Source organism: Hevea brasiliensis, chromosome 12 (assembly GCF_030052815.1).
Source record: "Hevea brasiliensis isolate MT/VB/25A 57/8 chromosome 12, ASM3005281v1, whole genome shotgun sequence".
NCBI lineage: Eukaryota > Viridiplantae > Streptophyta > Magnoliopsida > Malpighiales > Euphorbiaceae > Hevea > Hevea brasiliensis.
This window is the reverse complement of record NC_079504.1, coordinates 22,660,596-22,687,211: the sequence shown is the minus strand read 5'-3', so window position 1 is coordinate 22,687,211 and position 26,616 is coordinate 22,660,596. Positions and strand designations below refer to the sequence as shown.

Genomic DNA, 26,616 nt, shown 5'->3' with positions numbered 1-26,616 from the left:
TTTTTTTTTTTGCAATTATGAACCTATTCGAATTCATAAATTGGCCCAATTTTGATTTAATTCTGAATTCAAACTGGTCCGTGGCTAGGGCTAGCCTCGCTCAGGAAGCCACTGGATCAATAACGGGCCGCCTAGTAACAGAAATGAATGCAAATGGGTCAAATCAATTATTGGGCACTGGCACTGCCACTAGCTGGTTTGTCGAAGCATCCATAGCACAGCAGTGAACTATTGTCCATCACTACTCAAAAGCGAAGCGGCCTTTTTGAAGATATGAGGGTTCCCAGTCCCACATGCCAGACGCATATGCACAAGTTGATGTCGAAAAATTGTGGAAGGCAGTCCAATCCAACCACACGATCTTTTTTAAATCTTGATTGAGCACGCGATGTACTTCTGTACTCACGATCACGGGCCTTTCAATATTTGACATTTGCCACGACCACAGCAGTCCTCGAGTTAAATCACCAGCTGACAAAACTATCATGTCACATGTTTATTCCCGATTCAACCAGACAACACACTCTCGTATCTCAACTGCAGAATTTCAAGATCCACATTTGTGCAAGGCCATAGTATCTCAGAAATTTTTACACGTGACAAATTAAAACAACTTCTAAGCGCAAGCTGTGATGAATTACGTTACATGCTATCGAAAATCGAATGTAATCCAATTAATGTTCTGAGTTCTGTGATCCTCCTTTTCGCGTCCAATGCGAAAATAACAAAAGTATTGACCCACCTGTGGAAGGCTCTGCTCCCCTTATACAAACGCCATTATGCATACAATGCCAAGTCGCAACTTGCACAAAAAGAAAGGAACAGAAATTGAATATTTTAACTAACTGGCAATGTGGATGCCTAGGCCTGGACATCCGTCCTGATCGGTTCGGTGGTGAATTAGAATGTACAATTCATAGCCTGATTAGGAAACAAATCAAAATCGCATAGATTGTTCATGGTTCAAACCAGTTCTTATTCCTGGCCGATTCTAGTATAATTTTAATTTGATTTGATTTTAGTTTTTGATGATTTCAATTCCAGTTCAAAAACAATTTGATCCGCGTGAAGCTCTTTTAAAGCCATAACCTTTTACATAAAAATGATTTGAACCAAAACCAAAGCTAGGGATACCTCTTGCTCACAGGTCAATTGGAGATGAGAGAGAGAGAGAGAAGTTAGAAGTAAGATGGGAGAGGCAAAACATGAGTAGCAGCGTTCATTCCTATCTCCAAACTTCATATAATAGCAAACTTTACTGCTACGAAAGTTAAACAATCTCACGTGAGCGCCAACAGCCTTTAATTTCCCTCCCCCACACACACAGTATCCGCCACTTCTCATTTGTAGATCGTTTTGCATCGCTGGGACCAGGTTCTTCCCACTAAGATGCAGCTTTGGATACATCTTTGCTGGACCTGTTGTACTTCATGTGACTCTTGACAAGCTGCCCAGCTGCAATGGCAGACATCAGGGAGAGCTCCCCAGCCAAAACTGAACCAGCCACTATGGTGGCCAGGAGCCTCGAGTATGAACCTGGCGACTCTTTGCATGCACCCATCACACCAAGCAAATTCAGACAAGCAGACTGAGATGCAAGTTGAGTTCCCCCTCCAACTGTACCCACCTGACAGAAAAATAAAATAAATTAAATTACGCTCAAATTTTTTAATAAAGCAACAGCTAACGTAAACCATGACTAAATGAAATGCCCAAGCCCAATAACCTCAATGGAAGGCAAGGTCACAGAGATGTGGAGATCCTTTCCATCGTTGACAGCTTCCATCATGGTAATGCAATGAGAACTTTCAACATTCTGTGCTGGATCCTGGCCAGTGGCAATAAAGATTGCAGAAACAATGTTGCCTGCATGGGCGTTAAATCCTCCCAGAGCACCAGCAACAGCAGAACCAGCAAGATTCTTGAGCATATTGAGCTCCACTAATAAGGCAACGTCAGTTTTCAACACCTTCTTCACCACCTCTTCCTTGATAATTGCCTCGCAAACAACTGATTTTCCACGTCCTTCAATCCAGTTTACAGCGGCAGGTTTCTTGTCCGAACAAAAATTTCCTAGCCAATTGAGAAACATATAAACGATAAATCCCATGAATGACATCGCAAGTTGCTACCAAGATGAGACCTACTCCTCAAAAAGTTTTCCATCGAAAAAAAGAAATCAAAATATACAATGGAGAAGGACTCGCATCCAACAAATTGAAAAGATAGGCTAGAGAACTATCTAGGAGCGAGAAATTGTGCGCATCACTGCCTCTTTTCTTAAACTTGCCATTGAAAGTGATGTATAAACGTGTAAAATGTTTTTTTCTTTTAATTTAAAAAAGCAACCACGAACAACAATAAGATAAATTTATGAAATTATGACAAAAAAGACCTAGGTGCATGAGAATCACCTGAAATCTACCCTTCATATTATATATTATAGAACTGTACACTTTTACGTGAGAGATGAGCTCTGCACCGCAGAGTATTTTATAATTTCCCCCCCTTTGAGCTCAAACAATAATTCATGTATCAGATTTGGACTAATTCATTTTAAGGCCCGAAGAATATGACAAGTATCTTACAAAATTGAAAATTTGCAATATTTCAACTGAAAATTTCCAGAAACTTTAGGACAAAGACATATTCAGTAACCAATGATAAAAACTTCAAAGATTAACAAAGGAATTTACCTGAGATGCCAATGACATCCATATCAGCAAAATCACTTTCAAGGAATTCAAGAACATTTTGAACCCCTTTGGAAACCATGTTCATCCCCATTGCATCGCCGGTGCTGCAGCTGAATCTGATATAAAGATTCTTGCCGGCAATAGAGCATTGAATGCCTTGGAGCCTCGCAAATCTACTGGACCTGCAATGATTAAGAATAGAAAATCATGTTTCACTTCACCCATTCCTTCTTTTATTATTTAATCATCATTTTTTTCCTCAACCGGTATATACAGCAAATGTTTTGATAATTCAGATTCAGTGGCCTTTGTCTTTTTTCCCCTTCAAATTCCCACCACCAAAAGTACATTTGGGTGAGGTACTTAGTCTCAAATTAGTAGGGCTCTAGTAAATGTCTAACTATATATCAACATAAAAAATATAATTAAAAAAAAATAACATTGATAGATTGAACAAGTTTTTTTTATCGAAATCCTACAGAAGAGCAGACCTGTTGAAAACGACGGCCAGAGCGTCGAAATTGTGAGGATCCTCCAAGAAGAACTTCAACTCCGCGGCTCTAGTAGTCGTCCCGAATCTAACAACAGGCGCTCTTGTCATCCCATCCTTCAACAAGACGCTGGTGGCCCCACCTGACAAGTAGATCGCCTTACACCCTCTATTGGTGCTCGCTACCAAACAACCCTCCGTGGTCGCCATCGGAATAGAGTATTCCCGCCCGTCCAGCAACAAAGGACCCGCAATCCCCACCGGAATCTGCACGTACCCCACTGGCATTTCACAGCATTGCCCTAAAATCGACCCGTAATCGAACCCTTCTAGAGGCAAGCCTTCGAGCGACCTCCCCGTCATTCTCTGCAAAGCCTCGCGTCGAATCGCAGCCGCTCGCTTGCAGTCCCCTAGCTTGGATTCCAGAGAATAAGATGGAATCGTTCCATTCACGATGGAGTTGACGATCATTTCGTCTTCCTCCGAGGCTAAAGGTGTAATTATAGGTTCCGAAGCAGGCAATTTGGGAGGTGCGGATACAATGTTAGTCTTGGTAGAGATATTTGCAGGAGGGCAAGTAACGAGGCGGTGATCTTCGTTGATGAGGTAGTTAGGATTTGTATCGTTAAGTTCCCACACGTCATGGGAGGCGCGTGCGATGAATGACTGAACAAAGTCGATGCCGAAGAATCCAAGGAGGTAAATGAAGGAGGCAATGAGGGATACAATAGCAGCAATTTCAGAGAGAGTGACAATGTGAAGGGGAATAGAGTTGCGGATCTTGTCTCGCCACCGGTGAAGGAGGTAATACGCCACCGAGAAGAACAGCGTGAAGAAAACGGCGTTGGTCAGGTGGAGTGGCAGCGGAAGCGCGTCCGACGCTTTCGGAGCGGTTGATGGAGATCGGTCGTCAACGACAGCAGAATGCTTTCGTTTGCGGAGGTTGCCATGTGGGGCGGTGGAGCGCAGTGGCTTGGGTAGTCGCCGGAAGGTGTCCATGTAAAATATGCCGGCGCAGGATAGGGAGAGGAGTAGAAATTCTCCTTTTTTAGTAGAAGTAGTGTTAGTTATTATGATGATTTTCCAGGGTGTGAAAGAGGTAGAAGACTCGTCGTTCGTGTGCGCATGTGTGTTGGCGGTAGCAGGAGGAACCAACGGTGAGCGGAGTTTTAGGACGTCTGCGACAATTTTATAAGAAGGGAGCGGGAGCCTAGTGCCCACACATGTGGCGTACGTGACGTGTCCCTTGGCATTTTCCTCACTCTCCTTCGCTCTTGCGATGCGATCCATCTATTTGGCACCTAATTCCTTAGGAATAATTCTTATTATTAATAAAATTATAATAATTTTCATTTAAATATATATATATATATAATTTTTTATTAATTAAATATTTATAAGGTAAAAAAAATTTTTTTTTATTTTTTTCCAACTAGATACCTAATTTCTCTTTAGACTACGTACAAATTTGATTCACGGTACTTTTTTCTTTTGTTATATTAAAAATAAAAGAAAATAAGTTTTTTTTTTTCTAAAGAGAAAATAAGCGAAATTAGTTTTATGATGTTACGAATTGTAATTACAATTTTATTTTTATAATTTAATTAATGATAAAATAAAATAATCAATAAATAAAAAATTTTATTTCTCTTATTTTATAAAAATAGACTTTTTTATTCATCTCAAACTATAATTCAGTTTATTAATGTCTATATTTAATGTATATTTTTATTAATAAATACTCTCTCTTCTAATTTTATCTGTAATATTTAAATTTTATTTTATTTAAAATTATTTATTATATTTAGAAAATTAATAAATATTAATTATTATTTTTTAATTTTACTATTTATCTCTACTAAAATATAATAAATATTTACTAATTAGGATGTAAAACTTAAATGTGACAAATAAAAATAAATAAAAGGAGTGTATCATTAATCAATTATAATTAGAGCAATTAATAAGTGTTATGTAGTATTAGTGGAATGTAAATTAAAAAAAAAAATTACTATTTTCATATATTTTTATTTACATTGAGGTTAGGAGACTAAAAGTCACTTTTTAAAAATTATATTTTAAATGTTGTTTAATAATTTTAAAGTTTATATTAAAAACTAAAAATAATAAAAAATAATAAAAAAATAACTTGACTCATTTATTCTTTATTTTATAGGTTCATACTGACAAAAAAAAAATTATATTTCTATGGACTGCAAATTTTAATTAATTTTATTAAAATTGGTATTGATATTTTTATTATAGTATGATTATGATGGGTGATGGCTTCCATTGACCCGTTTGATGCAATTACTGAATTAATTTAACTATAGTCAGAATAGGATTTTTAAATTGTTTAAGAGCTTAATTAAACAAACTTTGGGGTATGGGATGATCTATCATCAATATAGAGTAATTATATTGTATTGGACATAATTGTTTGTGATTTGCTTGCCCAATTTTTTTTTTTTTTTTTTTTTTTTTTTTTTTTGGGGGGGGGGGGGGTGGTTGTAAACTTTGGTTGGCCAATAATTGAAAAATGGAGAATCATCATTTATAAATGTGTTTCCCCTTTTCTCAACTTTTGTTTGCCTTTTGCCTTGTGGTATACTTTTAGTCATTTCACAATGCATATTTTTTTTGAACCAAAAAGTCCCAAATCCATCATCTAATATTTACATTTTCACATCTGGCAGAAAAAATAATGCATGTGATAATCCTGATTTTGTAGTTTGGTATGAATTTCATTTTTTTGTTTTTGTCTTCCTAATAATTTCTTTTGCTTGTCCTAAATAAAACATGAGATCATGCACTTAACTCTAAGCCAAAAGATAAATTATTTAGTATTTCTAGTGTATATAATCATTCTTTCACATACATATAAATTTTACTCTTTATATTTAAAAAAAAAAACTACAAAATTAATTATGAATATTTCAAATATATTACTTTTAAAATATTTTATAAATTAAGTGATGTGCATGAATTATCAAGGTAAAAAATGTTCAATTAAACTAGTTTGCTGGTTGTTCAATTAAAATAATATATATTCATGAACAATTCATTTCAATTTCGGGCTATCATTGTTGCCTCAAGTTTTTTTTTCTCCTGTTATTATATATATATATATACCAAATATTTAACAACAACACTTAAAAAAATTGTCAGGTGGCATATTTTAATTTTTTTTGTCTCTATTTTTATATTTTTTAATATAAAAAATAAATATATAAAATTTTTATTTAAATATTTTCAAATTTCAACTATATTAATTATTATCTAAAATAATTTTTTTGTTCTACATCTTTTAACAATTTTAAAATTTTTACAATTATGATATTATATATCTATAAAATAAATTAATTTTGTCACAACTCAACCTATGGACCCGACCGGCACTAGGATCTGGATCAACCTAAAGCTCCTAAGGCCCGTAGTAAGCCTAATTATTCCTTAACCCAATTCCAATGCCCATTTTAAGCCCATTTTCAAGAAGACAACCGGATAGAGTCCAGCCATAATATGGACTATACAACGGGAAGTTTTTGACTCGCCCAACCTGTAAACACAATATATAAGAATTTGGGGAGCTCAGCTCACCCTCCACATACTCATAATGTCATAAAAATTAAATGGGAGCTCGACTCCCTCATCCAGTCCAATCATACATGCATTTAATAAGTTTACAGGTCAAACATGGCAATTATAATACAAACCCAAATCAAATAAGTACTTCTAATACATGCGAAATTCTAAGAGTTAACAAAATTATACAAAACATTACAGACATTAATAGATGACCTGCGAGGGAGAGAGGCAGGTTAGAACTCAACAAGAAATCTCCTGTATCCTGGAAAAATAAGGTGAACAGGAGTGAGCGTTCGACTCAGAGAGTAAAATATCGATTTTAACTACAATTTTTATAGCTATCTAAAGCTAATGCATTCTAAAGAGTGGAATGCAACATCATCATAATTTCATACAAATCACATCATAATAGCAAAAAGATAATCTGGAGCACTTAGCCTCGAGCCTGACCCCTACCCTATATTGCAGAACCCTGAAGTTGACTTCTACCTCCTGACTTGCCTCCAAATCTATGTCCTCCTTGTCCTCGGCCCTGTTGGCCACTAAATTGACTGTCTGCCATGCTGCAGGCACAAGGATACAATTGACAAGGAATATTTGCAACAGAACCCTGTGACCCCATCTGTGGCTCGCTGAACATGGGATATTCTCTAGCAAAATGATCCTATTGGCCACATCGGAAACATACTCCTGAACCCATCATATAAGGTCATGAATGTCCTCTTCCACACTGCGTGCAAAGTGCCAAGGAGGATCCTAAATCCAAACCATAACTGCTATAACCCAAAATATGACCACTTTTAGATCCGTACCCGGTCTGAATCCTCGAGATCTGTGTTTAAAATCACCCTTCTTGCTGTTTCTACTTCTTCCTCTATAGTGACTTTGGCCACCACTATCCATGGTACTTATATAAGTAACACCTGCAGAACCCTCTACTCTATTCTTCTTTGCCCTTTTGCCATCATCTCCTGTATAACTGATTTCAATCTGTCGGGCTCGATCAACTACTACATCAAAAGATTGATCAGACAACATGGCTATGTTTGCATACTTCCTGTCTAGCTCCTTTAGAAATCTTTTTACTTTCATGCTTTCTGTAGCCACAGCAGTAGGACCATATCTACTCAATTCTAGGAACTCAGAAGTATACTCCTCCACTGACCTGCCATTCTGTCTCAAAGCCTCAAAGGCCCACAGCTTATGATCTCTGAAGCTTTTAGGTACAAACCGATTGATAAATAGTTCCACAAATTGAGTCCAAGACAAACTTGCAATCCAAGGTAATACATAGTCATTCATTTATTGCCTAGGTACAGGCCCCATGACATGCTATACACACTCTATAAGTCTCCTATTAGTCAACTGCAACTCTATCCCTGCCTGTCTGCACGAGTCTAAAAATCGATAGGCATCATCTGACACATCATAAGTGCCTGGCACCAACTTCTTAAAGTTTATGATTTGCTTGTAAGGTTTCACTCTTAATGCTGTGGGCTGCTGCTGTTGTGGAGGATGAATCATATATTGTGCCATCATATCGATGGTTCTTTGCAATCCGGCTAGGGTAGCTGCCATTGGGTCCATGGGACCCTGGGCCACAAAAGACTATTCCTGAACTGGTGGCTGCTGCTCTTCTACTTGAGCAGCTCCAGGTCTCCTGACCTGCCTCCTCGGGGCAGGTGCCAACACCTCGTATGGCACAACCTGTTCTGGTGCAGTGGCAACTCTTCTACTTTTATGCATTTTTCTAAAATTCAGCAGCATTAGCTCATAAAATTCAAAACAGCATGTTACACAACTCTATAGACTCATATTTACACATAATTATTGTGATGCCCCTTACCCATCTATAGTGTAGCAGAGCAAAGTGTGCCACATTCGGTGCTAAAGCACCCTATCTTATCTTGCCATGTTCATTGTAAATTTTAATATTAATTTCCTAGTATTATCTCAAGTGTGAAATTTTTTTTATCACATTTTTTTATTTTATTGGAGACCTAGATGGAGTCTCCTTTGTTTTATTAGCCTTTGGTGGATTTCACTATTTACTTATTCAAAGAAATCCATATCCATTTCATTTTCTTATATATCGTATCATTCACAATTGCTCATGTGAATTTTAAGAAAATAATATACATCTCATTCATATAAAAATTTATATTTGTTTATAATGTCCAAAATGAATTACACTCTATCTACTTATGTACAATGGGTAAAATGCAAAATCTAAATACATGGGCCCTACCAAAATAAAATAGACTACCGAGGTGACTAGTAGATCCACGCAAAACTCTATCAAAGCACTAAGGATGTGGCTGCTGCTGCTGCTATGGTTGTTCTCCAGTACCAACGCGATGGAAAACCAACGCGCTAAGCGAATTGCTTAGTGGTGCATAAATTAAAATAAAGATAATTGGATAATTAAAAATAATATTTCTATGTGAAATTTTCATAATTCTAAGTCATTTATGTTCTTACTGCACTTTGGGAACAATTAAGGTTATCGAAATCTTTTCTGTTTACTTATTTCATATTCAATTTTAATTAATTCATATCAGTGCCCAAGTAACCTATAACAGACTATAAGGCTAGATACACGGGAGTATACTAGTTAGACAACCATATGTCTATCCTGTATACATCGATCATGTCAGGCACAAGGCCAGCGGGCAGGCATTTAAGCTAGAAATCAAATTAGGCATAATGGCCAATGGGCAGGCATAACGCCTATAGAACAATTATATTAGACATATTTTTTCTATTAATGATTATTCATTTGGGCAGTACTATTATTTGTAGTCCATAATTGATATACCAATCGATCCAAGCTATATACATAAGCCTACGTTCACTTTGGGTAATTAAGCATTATTACTTACTTTTGGACCTTTTATTTCATGTCATGTATCACTATGGAGTGGGAAGGTAGATCCCACTTGCACTTTCATGTAGTTTATGAATTCGGCAATTTATTAGGGTTAAGTCTCTATCACATGATAAATTGTTTCATGAACCTTTCTTTAAGTTCAGTTTTGGTGTCTTAAATTCACCTAATAAATTGGTTAAGATATGGTCACTGTTTGGCCACACTTCCTTTATGGAAGTTATTCCTCTATATCTTATCTTTATTTTTCCTTTTTGAATTATATCATTTGGAGTTTTAGAACTCAAGTTATGGCTAAATAACCACAACTGGTTCACTATTTCTTTATGGGTCCAGATTTAGACAGATTATGGAGTCAATCTTTGGCTAATTAATTGGGCATGTTACAGCCACTTTTAGGCCTAATGTTCTTCATAGAAGTTATTATCCTATGTCTTAAGATTGCTCAAATTTTTGAATTACAATTTTTAAAGCTATTTGGAATGAGTTATGGTCAATTAACTGGCCTAGACTCATGTGCCTTGTGTCCTCAGGGTCCAGGTTCAGGTCAGTAAATTTAACCTCTATTTTTGGGTTCCTACATTCAGAATTTGAAGAAAGTTTCTACACCAAATTTAGAGCCCTATTTCTTAGGTTTCCAGAACAATTTGGCTCATCCCAATTGGTGTTTCCTAGTGGGAGATATGCTATAAACATTGTTCTGGGGTCAGGTGTAGTTTGATCAAATTCCAGGTTTTGATGTGCTGACTTGTTCTAGCAATTTGACCTAGTTTCTTTGGGTTCTGAGTTTTGGTCAAAACACCAATATTGTAGACCTATGTCTTATAAAATTTTTCCCATTAGTTTCACTGCATTTGGAGTTTTTTAGACCAAGTTATGGCCTTTTTGCCAAAACTGGTCGAATAGGCCTAAATCCAAAAAATTCTGGACAGTTTGGTTCTGGACAATTTTGTTGACCTAATTTGTGCTAGCAATTTGATTTGGTTAGAGGCAATTATGGGTTCTGTGTTCTTCAAAAAAGTTGTGCTCCTATATCTAACATTTCCAATGGTATAAAAATCAGGTCATTCTGACCTTTATAGAGGAAGTTATGGCCAAATGAACATGTATTTACTGTTCATTTGGTCATTTTTTTGGGTTTAGGGTATGGTCAGCCAGATTCAAGCAGTAATTAGGTCAAGTTGTGGACAATTTTTGGGCATGATTTCTTCATAAAAGATGGAGCATTTTGACTATAATTTCATCTCCAATTAGCTTCATACTAATTGGAGCAACACAATTCAAGTTATGACTGTTCAAAAATGCTGGACCCATAGGTCCCAAAACCTGCATGAAAACAACACTCCCAATTTCATTTCCTCCAATCTCCCAAACTTCAATTTGGCATTCATAGTACTTCTAAGAATCAACCAATCATCTCAACATGCCAATTCCAAATAATAACACAAAAGCCCTAATAATTAGGTCAAAACCCTAATTCAAAGTTTCAATCTCAAACATACTCAATGCAATTTAACTTCTAATGCATTTGAATTCATCAATCAACATCACTAATCATGTTTATATTCAAGAATTCACTAAACCCCTATGGTTACCAAGGTTGCTAAAATTTCCCTCCCTCATACACTTATCATTTCCTTTTTATTTTATGCAATTTCAACTCACCCTAAGTCCAATTCAAGAATTTAAGAAGGAAGGAAAGAAGATTAAGCACTAACCTTATGTAACACCCCTATTTGTATAGCCTGGTATATTTCACTGTTCCGGGGACCGGTGTCGGTCTGGACAATTAAAGGGATTAGAACCATACTTAAGACAACTAGAGAAACCATAAACACAAATAATTAGTAATGTTCAATTAGTTAAGTATAAATAAGAAAAACAGAACATAAGAAGTTAAACGAGCCGAGAGTCACAGCGATGGGTGACCTCCTCGGGAACGACTGCGAAGTCATTTTAAACTCAAATTTTGAACCGTAAAATGTGACGCTGCGGTCCTTAGGACCCTTATGAACACAGTGGAAAAGAGAAAATCACGAAAAAGAACTGTTAAGCCAGTCAAATAATTAGGTCAGGGAGCCAGAATAAATATGAAATTATTTGCAAACCGGGATGAACCGGCGAGGGGCAATTTGGTCAATTGACCCCGAGAGCTGACTCCTGACCTAACTGTCAAATAAAATCGGAGAAAATAAAATTTCCGAATCGAGAATTAAATTAAAGAACTAATAGAAAAAAAAAGAGAGGAAAATGAAAAAGTAAAAAGGTGATGACATCATGCATGACATCATGCATGATGCCATAAGTGTTAATTAATAAATTAATTAATTTGATTTTTTTCGTGGTCTTCCGTAAGATAAAGATAAAAGAAAAGAAAAAAAAATAAAAAATAAAACACAAGTCTTCTTCAAAAAAACGTCACTCTCTCTCTCCCACACCAAAACCACCACGAAAGCTCATTTTTGAGCTTGAAGAACCCAAAATCCAACCATAGAAAATTGTCCTACCATAACTAGACTTTGTTTGGGCAACTAGGAAAGAAGATTCAAGGAAAAGAAAGAAGAAAAATTTGAAGAAAAGGGAGAAGAAATTCTGCACACAAGGTTAGTAAACTAAACTTGAATTGTTAGTTGATTTAGTTATGTTTATAGCTTAATTAACCTAGAAATATACTTAAAATGAAAAGAAAACATCTCTAGAGGACCAAAAGAAAATTCGTCCAGCCTATGTAGGGGTGAGAATTGCATGAGTTTGATTGGATAAAATATGTTAGAAAGCTTGAATAAGTTGAGGAATTGTGTTTGTATGGTTGGAATTAGTAAAATGCAATAATTTAGTGTGATTAGGGTTTTGAAACCTAGGGTTTTGAGGCAAAATTTGAAGAAATGAGTAAATGGCATGTTTGACCTATTGAGAGGTGAAAAATGGTCAATAATGACCAAAGGAGATGTGTGTGAATTGTTGGAAGTGAAGCCAAATTCGGAGGTTGAATGGTCATGCTGCTGGCAGCATGACCAAGCCAACTTTGAAGGATCAAAACGGAAATTTTACAAGTCCAATTGATATGGCACCAGTTGGGGATGAAAATAGACATAAAATGGCACAATTTTCATTAAGGAACCATGCCCAAAAACTGACCAAAACCTAGTGAACCAATTGACCAAAGTTGGTTAAGAGCAGTCTGCCACTGCATAAACTGACCAAATAAACAGTATTTGTTCATTTGGTCATAACTCGAGTTAGGCAGATCAAAATAACCTGAAATTTTACTAGTAATTAGATAAGATATAGATCTAAAACTTTCATGAAGAACACCAACCCAAATTATGCTATTAACCTAATCAAATTATTGGGCAAAGTTGAGTTACTGAACCTGCAAAACTGTAGATTTCCATTTGAACAGTAAAGTTCCAATGGTTATAACTCTCTCTAGAAAACTCCGATTTAGGCGATTCTTGAACCGATGAAAACCTAAGACATAGTAGAATATTTCGTACGAAGGAAATTAGACCAAATTATGGACTTAACTTGATCAAATTACTGAACGAAATTGGATAAAAAATCTGCCAGAACCAAAATAGCAGTATGAACAGTGCACGTGAACAGTAACTGTATTTTGGCTATAACTTGAGCTACAAAACTCCAATTGGGGTGATCCAAAAATGAAAATACACTTAAGACAATAAGGAACATTTTCTATGAAGGAAGGTTTGCCAAATTCTAACAGTAGATTGACCAATGGAATAGTGCAACTAGGAGCACCAAAACTAAAATTTGACAATTTGGCCAAAATGACTTAAGCTTTGAGAAAATGACCAAAACCAACAAGTTTGGTGACCAAAATGTGGTATGTGGGTGAAGTTGGAGTTCCCATACCTATTAAGCCTTAAAAAGTCAACAATTTGACTTGAATAGTATAATGAATAGTAACCCGAAACACAAAAACTTCGAGAACATCGAAATTAGTACATTAAAGCTAGGTAAAAATGAAGTGAAATTTATTTTTGGATTTATGCTAAGTTATGGTACTGAAACAACTGTGGCGTGTGTTTCAAATTTGAAAAAGACTTGGAAACTCAAAGAGACTGAGTCAAGGCTTCAAGGCGACTCCAGTCAGGTTTGTGCACAATAATAATTGTTTAAATATTTTAATCTCAAAAATTTAACTTCTTTGATTAATTATGTATTGTGTTGCCATTTTATAATCGTAAATGTGACTTTGGAAAGTGATCAGATTTCTCATAAATTGTTTGCATAAATTGTTTTGAATGGATTTTATGTTCACACTTAGCATGACAGTACCACATTATTCCTCCTCCATTTATGGGGTTGAGATCGTTTATTTTCCTCCCTCTCTGGCTTGCCAGTTGAGGTTGTAGATCGGATGAGTACTCATTAGCTAGCTAGCCACCTCCCTCATTGATTTCGATTAATGGGGTTGAGATTGCTTTGTCGTGGTGTACAACGCGGCATTGATCAGAAATTTTGTGTCATGGCATAAGTTGTGTATGACTTTAGCAACATTGTGTTTATGAAATTGTTTGACTAAACTGTGTTTAATAGATTATTTGACAAAATGGTGTTATTATGAACTTTGATATTTGTGAAATATGATTGACAAATATTTAAATTGTGTTTGGCAATGAATGATTTATTTATTGTATTTTAAATTTTTATTGTGCACCACTGAGTATTTTTATACTCAGCGATAGCTTATTTTGCTATCGCAGATAAGAGCAAGGAGAAAGCAGCAGAGTGAGCTGCTGTTAAATTGAGGACTACTTTGACCATTTTGTACGGGTATTATTTTATAACCTTGTAGATAATCTTGATATAAATATAAAAATGTTGTATGTATCAATGTAGTTGAGCAGTTGTAAATAAATTGTAATAATATTATTTTTTGGATTTCCTTCTGTAAATTAATCCTAGTACTTATGGATTTCTTACTTTATGCTTTGTGATTGGAGATATTGAATATTTTGAGATGATAAATCTTGATTTGTATTGTGAAATTATTTTGAAGTGCATTGAATTGAGTTGATTGAGAATTATTGAAGGTTGGGAGTTGTGAAAAACTTTTGGGAGTGTTTTTTTTAGGTATTTGAAGAACTGTTTTCTCCAATTACAAACGGAACTCTGTCAAAATTTTTATAAAATTTGCTGCAAAATTTAAATGGACAAAAATTTTTACTAGTACTTAAACTTTGAATAAATGGTTTTTAATTTCTACCAAAATGCTCACCACTTCCAAAATGTAAGAAAATTGTTTTAAAATCCCTTGTAAGGTACTTAATGAGTTATCGGTAGATGAAGTTCGGTAGTTCATTAAGTATTCTACGGGATCATGTTATGCCTTACAGTGGAGTAAGGTGTGACACCTTATGTTGATCACTTCTTGACTTTGACAAACTCCACTAATTCTTAATTCCTTAGCAGCCAATCACTTTGCCTAGGTGTCTGGATGATTTTTAATGAAGATGACTTAGGGTTTTGGGGTGAAAAGCTTAGGGAAAATAAAGCTAGAAAATAAAAAATGGAGGGGAGAACTTGAATAAGGATTTTCAGCCATGGGAGGTAAAAGAAGAAGAGATGACTTCTTAAATAAATTTTGTCTCATTTTAACTCTTCCTTATCCCTTTATAATTATTTGTTAACATTTTATTGGTTAAAATTTTAAATGATGTCATTATGACATCATGCTTGGGTCATGGTGATGTAAGGCTTAGGTAATAATTCCATTTTATTTCCTTTTGTTTCTTTTCCCATTTCCATTGCATATTTCATTATTTTAATTTATTTTATATGTTTTAATCTCTCTCAATTTAATTAACATTTAGATCAAAATTCAACCATGGGGTTGAAATAACCAAAATGCCCTTTGTTATGTTTGTCGGGTTATATTCGTCTGTACTGATTAACTAAATTTTTTTGATTTTTTTTTGACATTTTTAATATCATTTATACCTCAGTAAACCTTTAATTAATCTAAAATATTTATTTCATAGGGTTCCTCGTGGGTCTAGAGTCGGCAACTGACTTCACAGTCGCTTCCCGGCTCGGTCACCCATCGCCGGAACATCGGCTCATTTAACCTAGTTACATTTCATTACTCTTATTTTCCTTAGCTTTTACTTGGTCTTTATTCCATCATTTTATGTCTCCTCACTATAATTTAAGTGTAGTTCCAGACATCTTGACTATCCGAGCAGATGTTAGTCATCGGAACAGTAGAATGTACGGACTACCTAAAGTGAGGGCGTTGCAATTATATGAATCAGAAACTATAAGCAAAGATGACAATGCAAGGATGAACGTGGACCCTATTTTCCACATGTGACTCATATCAGACTCTTTCCAAAACTTTTGACATAAATTCCCCATGAATCTAGAGCTTAAGCTTTGATACCATATTTGTCACGACTTAACATATAGGCTGGACCGGCATTAGAACCTGGGCCAGCCTAAAGCCCTCAAGGTCCATAGTAAGCCTAGCTATTTCTTAACCTAATCCTAAGGCCCGTTTTAAGCCCATTTTCAAGAAGACACCCGAACAGAGTCCTGCCATAATATGGACCATAAAATGGAGAGTTTTTGACTCACCCAACCTGTAAACACAATATATAAGAATTTGGGGAGCTCAGCTCACCCTCCACATTCTCATAATGTCATAAAAATTAAATGGGAGCTCAGCTCCCTCATTCAGTCTAATCATACATGCATTTAATAAGTTTATAGGTCTAACATGACAATTATAATACAGACCCAAATCAGATAAGTACTTCTAACACATGCGGAATTCTAGGAGTTAACAAAATTGTACAAAACATTATAGACATTAATAGATGACCTGCTAGAGAGAGAAGTAGGTTAAAACTCAACAAGAAATCTCTTGTATCCTGGAAAAATAAGGTGAACAGGAGTGAGCATTCGACTCAGAGAGTAAAATATCAATTTTAACTACAATTTTTATAACTATCTAAAGCTAATGCATTCTAAAGAGTGGAATGTAACATCATCATAATTTCATACAAATCACATCATAACAGCAAAAAGATAATCTGGAGCATTAAGCCTCGAACCTGACGCCTACCCTGCATTGCAGAACCCTGAAGTTGACTTCTACAATTATTTAATATATTTGACTCAACACAAACTTAAAAAGAACTAAAAACACCCTAATTCGTATTGAAAATCTGATAGAGTCTCCCCTATACCTAAAACCTATCAAACCTGCAAAAGTGTTCAAAATACACTTCTATATCCACAAAATCACACAATCACAACTTAATCACATCACATGGCCCCTCCTGGGCTCATCTAAACAGTCAACCATCATAATTTGAAAAATTACAGTTTAGTTCCTATAACTAACCCTTTTGCAAAAACTACCCAAATGAGCTCTAAAAATTCTAAAATTTTACCCTACGGTCCTTAGCAATATTATTAAGCTAATGCAAGAAGAATTATAATTTTTTAACCTACCACGAATATTTTATAGATTTTTAATCAAAATCAGGCACTAGATAATTAAGAAAATGAGGATTCGGGTTTACCTATGCCAATTCTAACCCTGGTGATGCGTCCGAAACGTCTGAAAATGGTGGGGTAGCCTATACTCTCAGCCCGGTTTTGAAGCTTTCTCGGTAGTCTGTCTGCTCGGCCCGAAATTACAAACCTGAGCAACCGTCAAATTTCCACGAAACGAGCGTACCTACGTGAAGCCCACAACACAGGGGTTAGTACATAATTTTTACAGTGGCCGGCATAGAGGGAGAGGGAGGAGAGAGAAACGGGAGAGGGAAGAGGAACGTCGGGGAGAGAGAAGGAAGGAGAAAAAAAGAAAGAAGAGACCAGTTCGATTTGACCGATCCAATTTGGTTGGGTTCAATTCGGCCGGTTCGATCCAGGATACCAGAAATTGAATTTTTACTCTGCATTGAGACAAAAAAACGAGGCCCAAAAATTCCGAAAAAATTTCAGAAAACTCAGAAAAATTCATAGCATCTAAATATATTCTTAGTTTTATCACGCGGTCTTTAAATTAATTTTTAAAAATTATCAAAGTTTCACATTTTCGACAAATCAAACCCAATTTTTAAAATTTAAAAAATTTCAAATAATTTTTCAAAATTTAAATAAAATAAAATATTAATATTTATCCATAAAATAATTAATTTAAAAATTAGGGGTTTTACAATTTTTTAATTAAAATTTCAGTTAGATTAAAAATAGTAAATTATTTTTAAAAATTTGCATATATGTATGTTTAAATAATTATACAATAAAAAATTATTCATAAAATTTTAAATTTTCTTTTAAAAACATTTATTTCATTTAAATCTAAGAGTTTTAATAATGGTATTTCAAAAATCATCACATGGCATAGATTTTTTCCTACTTTGTCTATCACTTTATTAATATATGACTATATTAATTAAGTTAAAAATAATAATAAAAATAATCTATTAATAATTTATTTATTTACTAACCCTCGAAATAAAATTGTATTTAATTAAAAATTTAATAATATTATTGCAAAAATAAAAAATATATAATAAATTATTGTATAAAAATTAAAATAATAAATAATTTACACAATATGCAAACGCAAGATTACTAATTTAAATTTAACTCTCATTTTATTAATTAAAGTTTGAAAGAAAGAATGAGGATATATATATATACCTAAAAATATATTTTATGAATGTTATAATTTCAACATAGAATATTTGCATGAGGATATAATAAAGATGAATGGAGCGTTTTATATGATATTTAATGATGTACACATTCCTTTCTCTTTTCTCACTTTGTATTTGTGGTGCCTCAACGTGTATTGCATTTATGTCGTCACTCCGTTTATTTTCACGTAAAATATTTTTTTAAAATTTTTTATTGTTTAAAACATTTAAAAAAATTATCAATGAAAATTATTTTTATAATTAAAAAAATAAATTATTTAAAAAATAATTTATTTTTCTCAAAAGGTAATATTATTTTTCATTTTTTAGATTTTATTAATTTTATTAAAATATAAAAATATTTATACATACATAAAATAAACACATATCATTGATTAACATTATAATTTAATAATAAAAAATATTCTTATAGAAAGTATTTTTTTTTAAATATTTTTTATATAAAAGTTATTTTTCGTAAAATAAATAGAATCCCAATTTTAATTTTTTTTTAAAAAAAATCAACATATTTTTTACACAATTTTGATTTTTAATTTTTAATGGGAATTCAATAAATGAAAAAAACATTATATGAATCAAAATTAGAAAGATATTCAGTTATAGCAAAAATAGGAAGATATTCAAATAAATGGCATACGTGTTTTTATCATTTTTATTTACTTTTTTTTCCCCTGAATTAGTTCTGACCACAAAATTACAATTTAATGTAATCTTAACAAAGTTATTTAATTTTGATAGTAAAATATTTCTAGATTTAATAGATTTTTACCCAGTTTATATAAAATTTTTAAGAAAATATTAATTAAAAATACATGTCATATGTCTCACACGGTCGTGACCATCTGCAAAATAAATAAAGATCTAGCTAGTATACATGTTTTGTAATTATAATAATTATTATTTTTATATTAAGTATTTAATTTTATATTTTTATTTTTTTAAAATGTATTTATTTTAATTTTCATTATCAAATGAGTTAGAATATTAAATACATTTAATTTATATATATATATATATATAAAGTAAGCAAAGTATATTTTTGATATTGTCACTTAGAAAGATTTTTTATTAGTATTACTACGTGACAATTATTATATAGAAATTATTATGCTTCGTAATTATAATAATAATTATTATTATCTTTCATGTTAATTACTTAATTATGTCTTTTATTTAGTTATGTTTTTAAACTTCAATATAATTAATTAATTATTATAAATTTAAAATAATGAACTATTTTCTAAATATTTTTTCAATGGCATCAAAATATTTTTTTAAATTAAATTTTAATTATTTTAATTTTCTTATTACAATCTCAATAGAATTTTATTTGCAATACTATATGTACCTCTACACATGGTATCCAGAACTATCATTTCATTATTATGATAATTGGAATATCTATAATAATTGGCGATTAAATAATATTTATTAAATAAAGTAAATGACAATTGATAATTTTTATATATAAATTTTGTATTTATACATTATATTTATTGATGAAATATATTATATTGTGATACTTTTTCTCATAAAATAATTTTAATAATTAATTATAATAATTTTATAAAATAAATATCTATTATTAGAGTTTATAGAAATATATAATCAATGCAATTTTTCCCAAAAAATTGAAAATTACATTTCAAGTTTTCACTACAATGGGATTAGTTATTTATCTCTATTTTCAAAATTTTTTATACTTCTATTGATTCTTAATTTTCTATAATGTTAGAAAAGGTTTGATGAATTCTGAAAGATAATGAATTGTACTAGAATTATCTTTAATAATTATATTATCATACCTTGTATTAATATTTTAATTATCTATATTTTATTATCATTCATTTTCAAATTTTAACTATGCAGAATTCTCTCTCAATTATATTTTTTTTAGCAGTAAAATCTCAAAGACATATGACAAATATGATTAAATTAAAATTTTAATTATATGTAAACATAATTAATAAGAGACATATCTTTTGAAAGATAGTATGCATTTTTTAATATTTATTATATTAATATAAAATAATAATATTTCATTTTATATACATGTATTATATATTTATTTAAAATTTTAATTTTTATAAAATACATATATTTTATATTATAAATTTATATAAAATGATAACAATTTTTTGAATGAATTAACAAGAAAAGTTACACTTTGCATCTTTAAAAATAATAAGATAAAATATTATTTTCAATTAATAACAATGTAGTACTTTTATTTTAATTTGTTATTAGTAATTTAATATATTTTTTATTATATTGATTGAAAAGTATATTATATTTATATATTTTTGAAATAATATTATTTTATTATTAATTTATTATATTTTGTTGCAATAAAAAATAAATATAATAAAATATGAAAATTTCATAAAGTTTAAATTATTTTTTATATAAAGTAATTTCATTATATTTCAAACGAAATAAATATAAAAACTATTATTAATATACACATAAAAAGAATTAGATAAAGTATTTTAATTAATTACATCATAAATTAATTAAAAAAATTATTATAATAGGTGAAATTTTTTTAAATTAAATTAGATAAAATAGAAATTTGGTTAGAAATTAATTTGATAATAATAATAATTTTTTTATTTAAATATAATTTAAAATTAAATTAAAAAAATTATAAATTAGTTTATGCATAACATGAATATTATATTGATAAATAAAAAAAGCGGCCAAACTAGTAACATGTGATCAGTGAATTGGTGGGCACCAATGAATGGAATATTAACAAGTGTTCAATATCAATTTTTATTGGGACATGTTTAGATATTATGCAATTAAATTTAAGATGAATTTAAGTTTAAAAAAAATATTTATGTTAAATTTAGATTTTATAAGTTGATTTGTCATTATTGAACTAGTGTATTTAATTAATCAATTAATTATATATAAAATATATTTGTCAATAAAATTTATAAATTTATGTATCTTACATTTTTAAATAAATAAATAAATTTAAATGTTTCATGAAAATTATTAAGTTTTTGAAATTTGAATTATTAATAGAAAAAATATTTATATATTAGCTTTTAAAATACATAAAAGGTAAACAGATTTGAATATGATTCAACTAATAGAAATCGGAGGTGAGTGTATCTAGTTATTGAGAATAATATTTGGATTTGAATTTACATACAGGCACTAAATTATTAATAAAATAAATCTTAAAAATTAAAGTTTTTAGATTGAAAATAAAGTTAAGTTATTTTTATTATTTTTACTAAAATTAATGATAATTTAACTATAACTTTAATAATATAGACTATATGTAGATTTATTATAACATCAAAGATTAAATTACTTAGTTTTAAAGTTATGGATACTAAGTTATAAATCTACCAAAAACTCAAAAGCTAAATTATAGTTAAAAAAAAAATTAAAAATTAAAATACAAATCTAAGATTATGTTTGAGTTGATTACTTAAGTAATTTAAAATGTATTTTTTTAAAATTTATAAGTTAATTTAAAAATAATTAATTAATTATTTAATTCAATTACTCAAAATCAACTTTTAAATAGTTTAAATATTTAATTATAAAATATTTAAAAATTTTAATTTATCAAAATAATAATAAAAAAATATATATCATTAAATATTATGATTATTAAAATGATGATTTTTAAAAATTACTATTATATTTGATTTGATTACTTATTTTTAATTTATGACTTACAATGTATTCTTTAATTTATAAGATAATTTAAAAATAAATGGTTAAATATTTAATATAATTATTTAAAATTAAGTTTAGATAATTTAAATATTTGGTTATAAAAACTAATTTACTTTACCAAAATATCAAAAATATATATCATTAGGGGTTGTGCTTATTAGAATGAGAATTTTTTAAAAAAAAATTGTTAAAATAATGTATTTTTTACTTTATTTTTTTGACAAGATATTTTTTATTTAATTAAAAAGTAATTTAAAATAAGTAAATAAAATACTTATAATTTTAACTTGTTTTAAACAATTTTTAAAAATTATAAATTAAATTAAATATTAATCTATTTATAATTTTATATTTATAAATAGATCTATCAGATATATAAATATAAGCTAAATTAAATATCCAATAAATCAAAATTCAATTTAATTTTCTTTTGTTTACTCTGTTACAAAGTTTAATTCAAGTAGCTTTTTAATATTTTTAGACAGAAAGTCAGAAACAAACAGAACCGAATACCAACAGACTCAATTTGAAGGAGGGTGCCCACAAGCCAGAATGAGAAGAATAGAATAGACTCTCCCTGCACCACCCCACCACAACCCCCCCCCCCCCCCCAAAAAAAAAAAAAAAAAAAAAAAAGAAGATAGACTTAGCGGCTAGGTAAGATTATTCTAGCGTTTATCTAAACAAAAAAAAGGGATTATTCTACTGTTTAGTTGAAGACCCAAGGCTTTAGAAAATTCAAGAAGAGGATACCAAACAACTGCAAGGTTTTGGAAATGGCGGCAACAAAGGGCACATTGTGCGTCACAGGTGCCGGTGGATACCTTGGTTCTTGGGTCGTCCAGCTTCTCCTCTCCAAGGGCTACCTCGTGCATGGAACAGTTAGAGAACCCAGTAACTATAAAGCTCTCCTCTTCCTCTACTTTGTTACTGGCGTTTAAACAATTATTTTTGTTTACTGTCTCAACTCTTGATCATTCTTCTACCGCCATTTTTCCCCAATTGTTTGTTCCTGCATTAATTCCTCTTCATTCAACTAAAATTAATTTTTCTGCCTTATTTTATCTAAGCTCTTTCGCTTTTGGGGTATATGTACTAATTGCTATTTTGAGACTATTCCGATTTGACACTTTCTGAATTTAACTGATATTTTTTAAAAGAAAAAAAAAAATTCTTCGAGTCACGAATCCAAATTTGTGTAGAGATATAGCTATTTACAGTTGAATCAGATGTGCCCGTATTGGCAAGAACATTGATACGAGCTTCGTTGTTGATATATATATAGAGATAGATTGGTTTTGCACTAAATAAAGCTCAAGGTCCTAATTAGCAACATTTCCCCCTCTCTCAAAAGCCCAGCTTTATCAACTGGAATTGAGCTCCTTTTCTTTTCAATTGCTTTTGCTATAATTAATTTTTTGTAATGTTTGTTTTCGTCTAATTTTATCAACAACATTATGCAGCGGATCAGAAGTATGCTCACTTGAGCAAACTCGAGAAGGCCTCTGATAATCTGAAACTTTTCAAGGCAGATATACTGGATTACAACAACATTTACTCCGCTATTGAAGGATGCAGTGGAGTCTTCCATGTTGCTAGCCCTGTTCCATCTGCTACTGTTCCAAATCCAGAGGTTATTACATGCCTGACTTCAACATGTTTTTCAATATAATCATACTAATATATTACTAAATCCATATAATCATTGCAGAATATAACAATATTTTGTTTTTAATAGAATACCTTGTCTTTATGGTCTTAGGTAGAATTAATGGAGCCAGCCGTAAAGGGTACACTAAATGTGCTTAAAGCATGTGCGCAAGCAAAGGTTAAGCGAGTTGTTGTTGTGTCCTCTGGAGCTGCAGTGTCCATGAACCCAAGCTGGCCCAAGGGTCAACTGATGGATGAAAGTTGTTGGTCCAATAAGGAATATTGCATATCAACTAAGGTGACCAAATAATAGAGTTAACTGTGGTATTGAACTTGTATTTATAAGTTGTGTGTTTTGTGATGATGCTTTAGTCATCTAATCACTTTCAATCTGAAGTATGCACGGATTTTCTCCGATTTTTGTTCTATAACCCATAGTTCTTTGTTTGTCCCAGAACTGGTATTGTCTTTCCAAGACGAAAGCAGAAAGTGAGGCTTTTGAGTATGGAAAACAGAGTGGGCTTGATGTTGTCACTGTTTGCCCCACCCTCATTTTGGGGCCAATTCTGCAGTCCACAGTAAATGCAAGTAGCAAGGTTATTATTAAGTTTTTGAAAGGTACCATCATGTATACCATAACTATTTTTGATTGGGCATGTATATTATTATGTGGTCATCTTCATATGCGATTGTCATATGCTCGAATCATTTATATGTCTTGGGTTATTATTTATGACCATGAAGTGAAACATAATATTTTCAAGCTGAAATTCTGTGCTTGAAAGATTTCAATTTCAACTATTGAAATTGATATTTAATTGATAGCAATGAGGCTCTTATTTTCTGCACTCTCCTGCAAATTTATGCCATTAACCTGCAGTTCAGACTACCAGCAAGGAAATTGCCACATTTTGCTGGTGCTGTTTTTCATACTTGGTAAACATGAATATTAAGCTTAAATATTGGGGTATTATTAGCAATAAACTTTTAACTGCTGTCTCATTCCTCTTATTCTGTTAAAGCCTTTCTCTATTGCAGGACTACGGTCAAAATGCATATGCTATTTTTTAGGCTTAGTGTGATCTTGAGCCTAGGTCTGTGTGAACTGGCATTTAGAACTGTCTTCTTCTTTGTTCTAACTAGTGTTTTCACATGCCACATAGAAGGATATGAATCAGTGGAAAATAAGTTTCGGTTGGTGGTAGATGTACGTGATGTAGCAGAAGCGTTGCTTTTGGCATATGAGAAGCCCGAGGCAGAAGGGAGATACATATGCAAGGCACATGCAGTCTGGACAAAAGATCTGGTTGAGAAATTGAGGAGTATATATCCTAACTACAATTATCCTAAAAAGTAAGGTCTTTTATTTTATTTTTCCTAGAAAATTCACTCAATCAAATGAATATTCCAGTTTGCTATCAATCTATTGTCACCATATATAGCTTTAAGATGATGAATTTACCTATTATGGCTTATTATGACTAGAGTTATTAGAGCCCAGAATCTTGATTTCCCATATTAGTTGGGTTTTCTATATTAATTGGATTTCTTATATTAGTTGGGATCCTTTGATTCTTCCATCAACAAATCCTAATTTATTTTTAGCTTCAAAGGCCACAGTGATAGCACGACTCCATATGGTCTCTAAAATCTGGTTCAACAAATCGGGTCTATATATATCTAAAATTCAAGCCCCATATATAACAAATAGGGTGATGAAAAATCTGGTTGATGATTTGAAGCAGTTGGTGTTTCAAGACTTGAAGAGTTGGATGTTGTTTTGACGCTAGAATCACCCATGGTGGAAAAAATAATGAAGGATGAATTTGATGCTAGAATACCCATGGTGGAAAAAATAATTAAGGATGAATGCTCTGATGCCATAACAGGGTTTGAATGTGAAAAATTATTGCTGTATTCTCTTTCTTAACAATACACATATTTATACAAATACAAGGCTAAAGTCATGAAAGCTGTAAGGGAATCAATACAGGAAATCAAGGAACTAAAAGGAAACAATATTAACGCTATACAGGAAATCAAGGGATCCCAAATAATATAGCAAACCCAATTGATATAGAAAACCCAACTAATATAGGAAATCGAGATTCTGGGATCTAATAAACAGTTTTCCAATTATTATTATTTAGCTCCATTTCCTGGGAGTTTGCTTATACATCCTTCTGTCATACCCAGCTTCACTGAGGCAGGGGAAGAACAAGACCTGAGCTCAGAAAAGTTGCAGAGACTAGGTTGGAGATATCGCTCATTGGAGGAAACTCTTATTGACTCTGTGGAGAGCTATCGAAAGGCTGGAATCTTGGATTAAACCAAAATAAAACATAGTTTCATGTATCTGTGTAGTTTGATGTATCTGTGTTCATTAATTTCATCAAAAGGATATTTCGGATTAATCACAAAGATCTGTGAGGACTAATAAGTCTATAAACTTGAATGTTCAGACTATGGTGCAGAAATTGACATTTTCTATGGTTCATTTGTGTTGTGTACCTGCAAAGCGCTATCTTGTGTAAAAAGCACTGTAACGATAATATGTTGTGTACTTTCCTCATATACTTTCTGGCCGGTAAATTCAACTTGCTATTTTATTTTGAGACTGGGAATTCTGATTTGTATGCTTCAAACTTGAATGTTCAATTAAGAAATACCTGAACATGGAAAATATACACTAAACTTTTGAAGACATATTGGAACGTCAAATTCAAGGTTGTTCCCATACTAGCTGCTCTTTATGTGTCCACTGATGAGAGGGAAGATTTAAAACAACTACTTTCAAGGATTTTTATCGATTTTTATTAAGAGTGTATCATCTAGACTCGGTTTTTAATGAATGAATACTATAAAGTTTTGATTTTATGCTAAATTTAGAGAAAATTC

General features: G+C 31.8%; 2 protein-coding genes and 1 long non-coding RNA gene across 4 annotated transcripts in view; 2 read left to right on the top strand and 1 right to left on the bottom strand.

Annotated features, from left to right (window-relative positions):
• Positions 1 to 26,616, top strand: part of LOC131171358 (uncharacterized) — a 47,351-nt gene that overhangs the window by 13,891 nt on the left and 6,844 nt on the right. The window lies entirely within an intron of this gene.
• Positions 1,056 to 4,496, bottom strand: LOC110639682 (3-hydroxy-3-methylglutaryl-coenzyme A reductase 1-like). Its single transcript, XM_058131266.1, has 4 exons — positions 3,188 to 4,496; positions 2,697 to 2,878; positions 1,727 to 2,073; positions 1,056 to 1,627 (listed from the first exon to the last, which is right to left on the bottom strand). Exons 1-4 carry the CDS (start codon positions 4,474 to 4,476, stop codon positions 1,385 to 1,387), a joined length of 2,061 nt encoding a protein of 686 aa, XP_057987249.1. The 5' UTR covers positions 4,477 to 4,496; the 3' UTR covers positions 1,056 to 1,384.
• On the top strand, positions 22,675 to 26,333 carry LOC110641108 (cinnamoyl-CoA reductase 1). 2 transcript variants are annotated; one of them, XM_058131267.1, is made up of 6 exons: positions 22,675 to 22,962; positions 23,532 to 23,701; positions 23,831 to 24,016; positions 24,174 to 24,336; positions 24,885 to 25,071; positions 25,915 to 26,333. In XM_058131267.1, the coding sequence occupies exons 1-6, from the start codon at positions 22,845 to 22,847 to the stop codon at positions 26,045 to 26,047; spliced, it is 957 nt and encodes a 318-aa protein (XP_057987250.1). In that variant the 5' UTR covers positions 22,675 to 22,844; the 3' UTR covers positions 26,048 to 26,333. The 2 variants fall into 2 exon arrangements, with proteins under 2 accessions (XP_057987250.1, XP_021648397.2); XM_021792705.2 differs by having other exon boundaries at positions 22,676 to 22,962; positions 24,882 to 25,071.

Excerpts from the sequence above, each read along its gene's own strand:
- LOC110639682 (XM_058131266.1), bottom strand. The coding sequence starts at position 4,476 with ATGGATCGCATCGCAAGAGCGAAGGAGAGTGAGGAAAATGCCAAGGGA. Across the intron at positions 2,879-3,187 it reads CTGGCCGTCGTTTTCAACAG|GTCCAGTAGATTTGCGAGGC; the intron begins GTCTGCTCTTCT and ends TAATCATTGCAG. Across the intron at positions 1,628-1,726 it reads TGACCTTGCCTTCCATTGAG|GTGGGTACAGTTGGAGGGGG; the intron begins GTTATTGGGCTT and ends TTTTTCTGTCAG.
- LOC110641108 (XM_021792705.2), top strand. The coding sequence starts at position 22,845 with ATGGCGGCAACAAAGGGCACATTGTGCGTCACAGGTGCCGGTGGATAC. Across the intron at positions 23,702-23,830 it reads CTACTGTTCCAAATCCAGAG|GTAGAATTAATGGAGCCAGC; the intron begins GTTATTACATGC and ends TTATGGTCTTAG. Across the intron at positions 25,072-25,914 it reads AACTACAATTATCCTAAAAA|CTTCACTGAGGCAGGGGAAG; the intron begins GTAAGGTCTTTT and ends TGTCATACCCAG.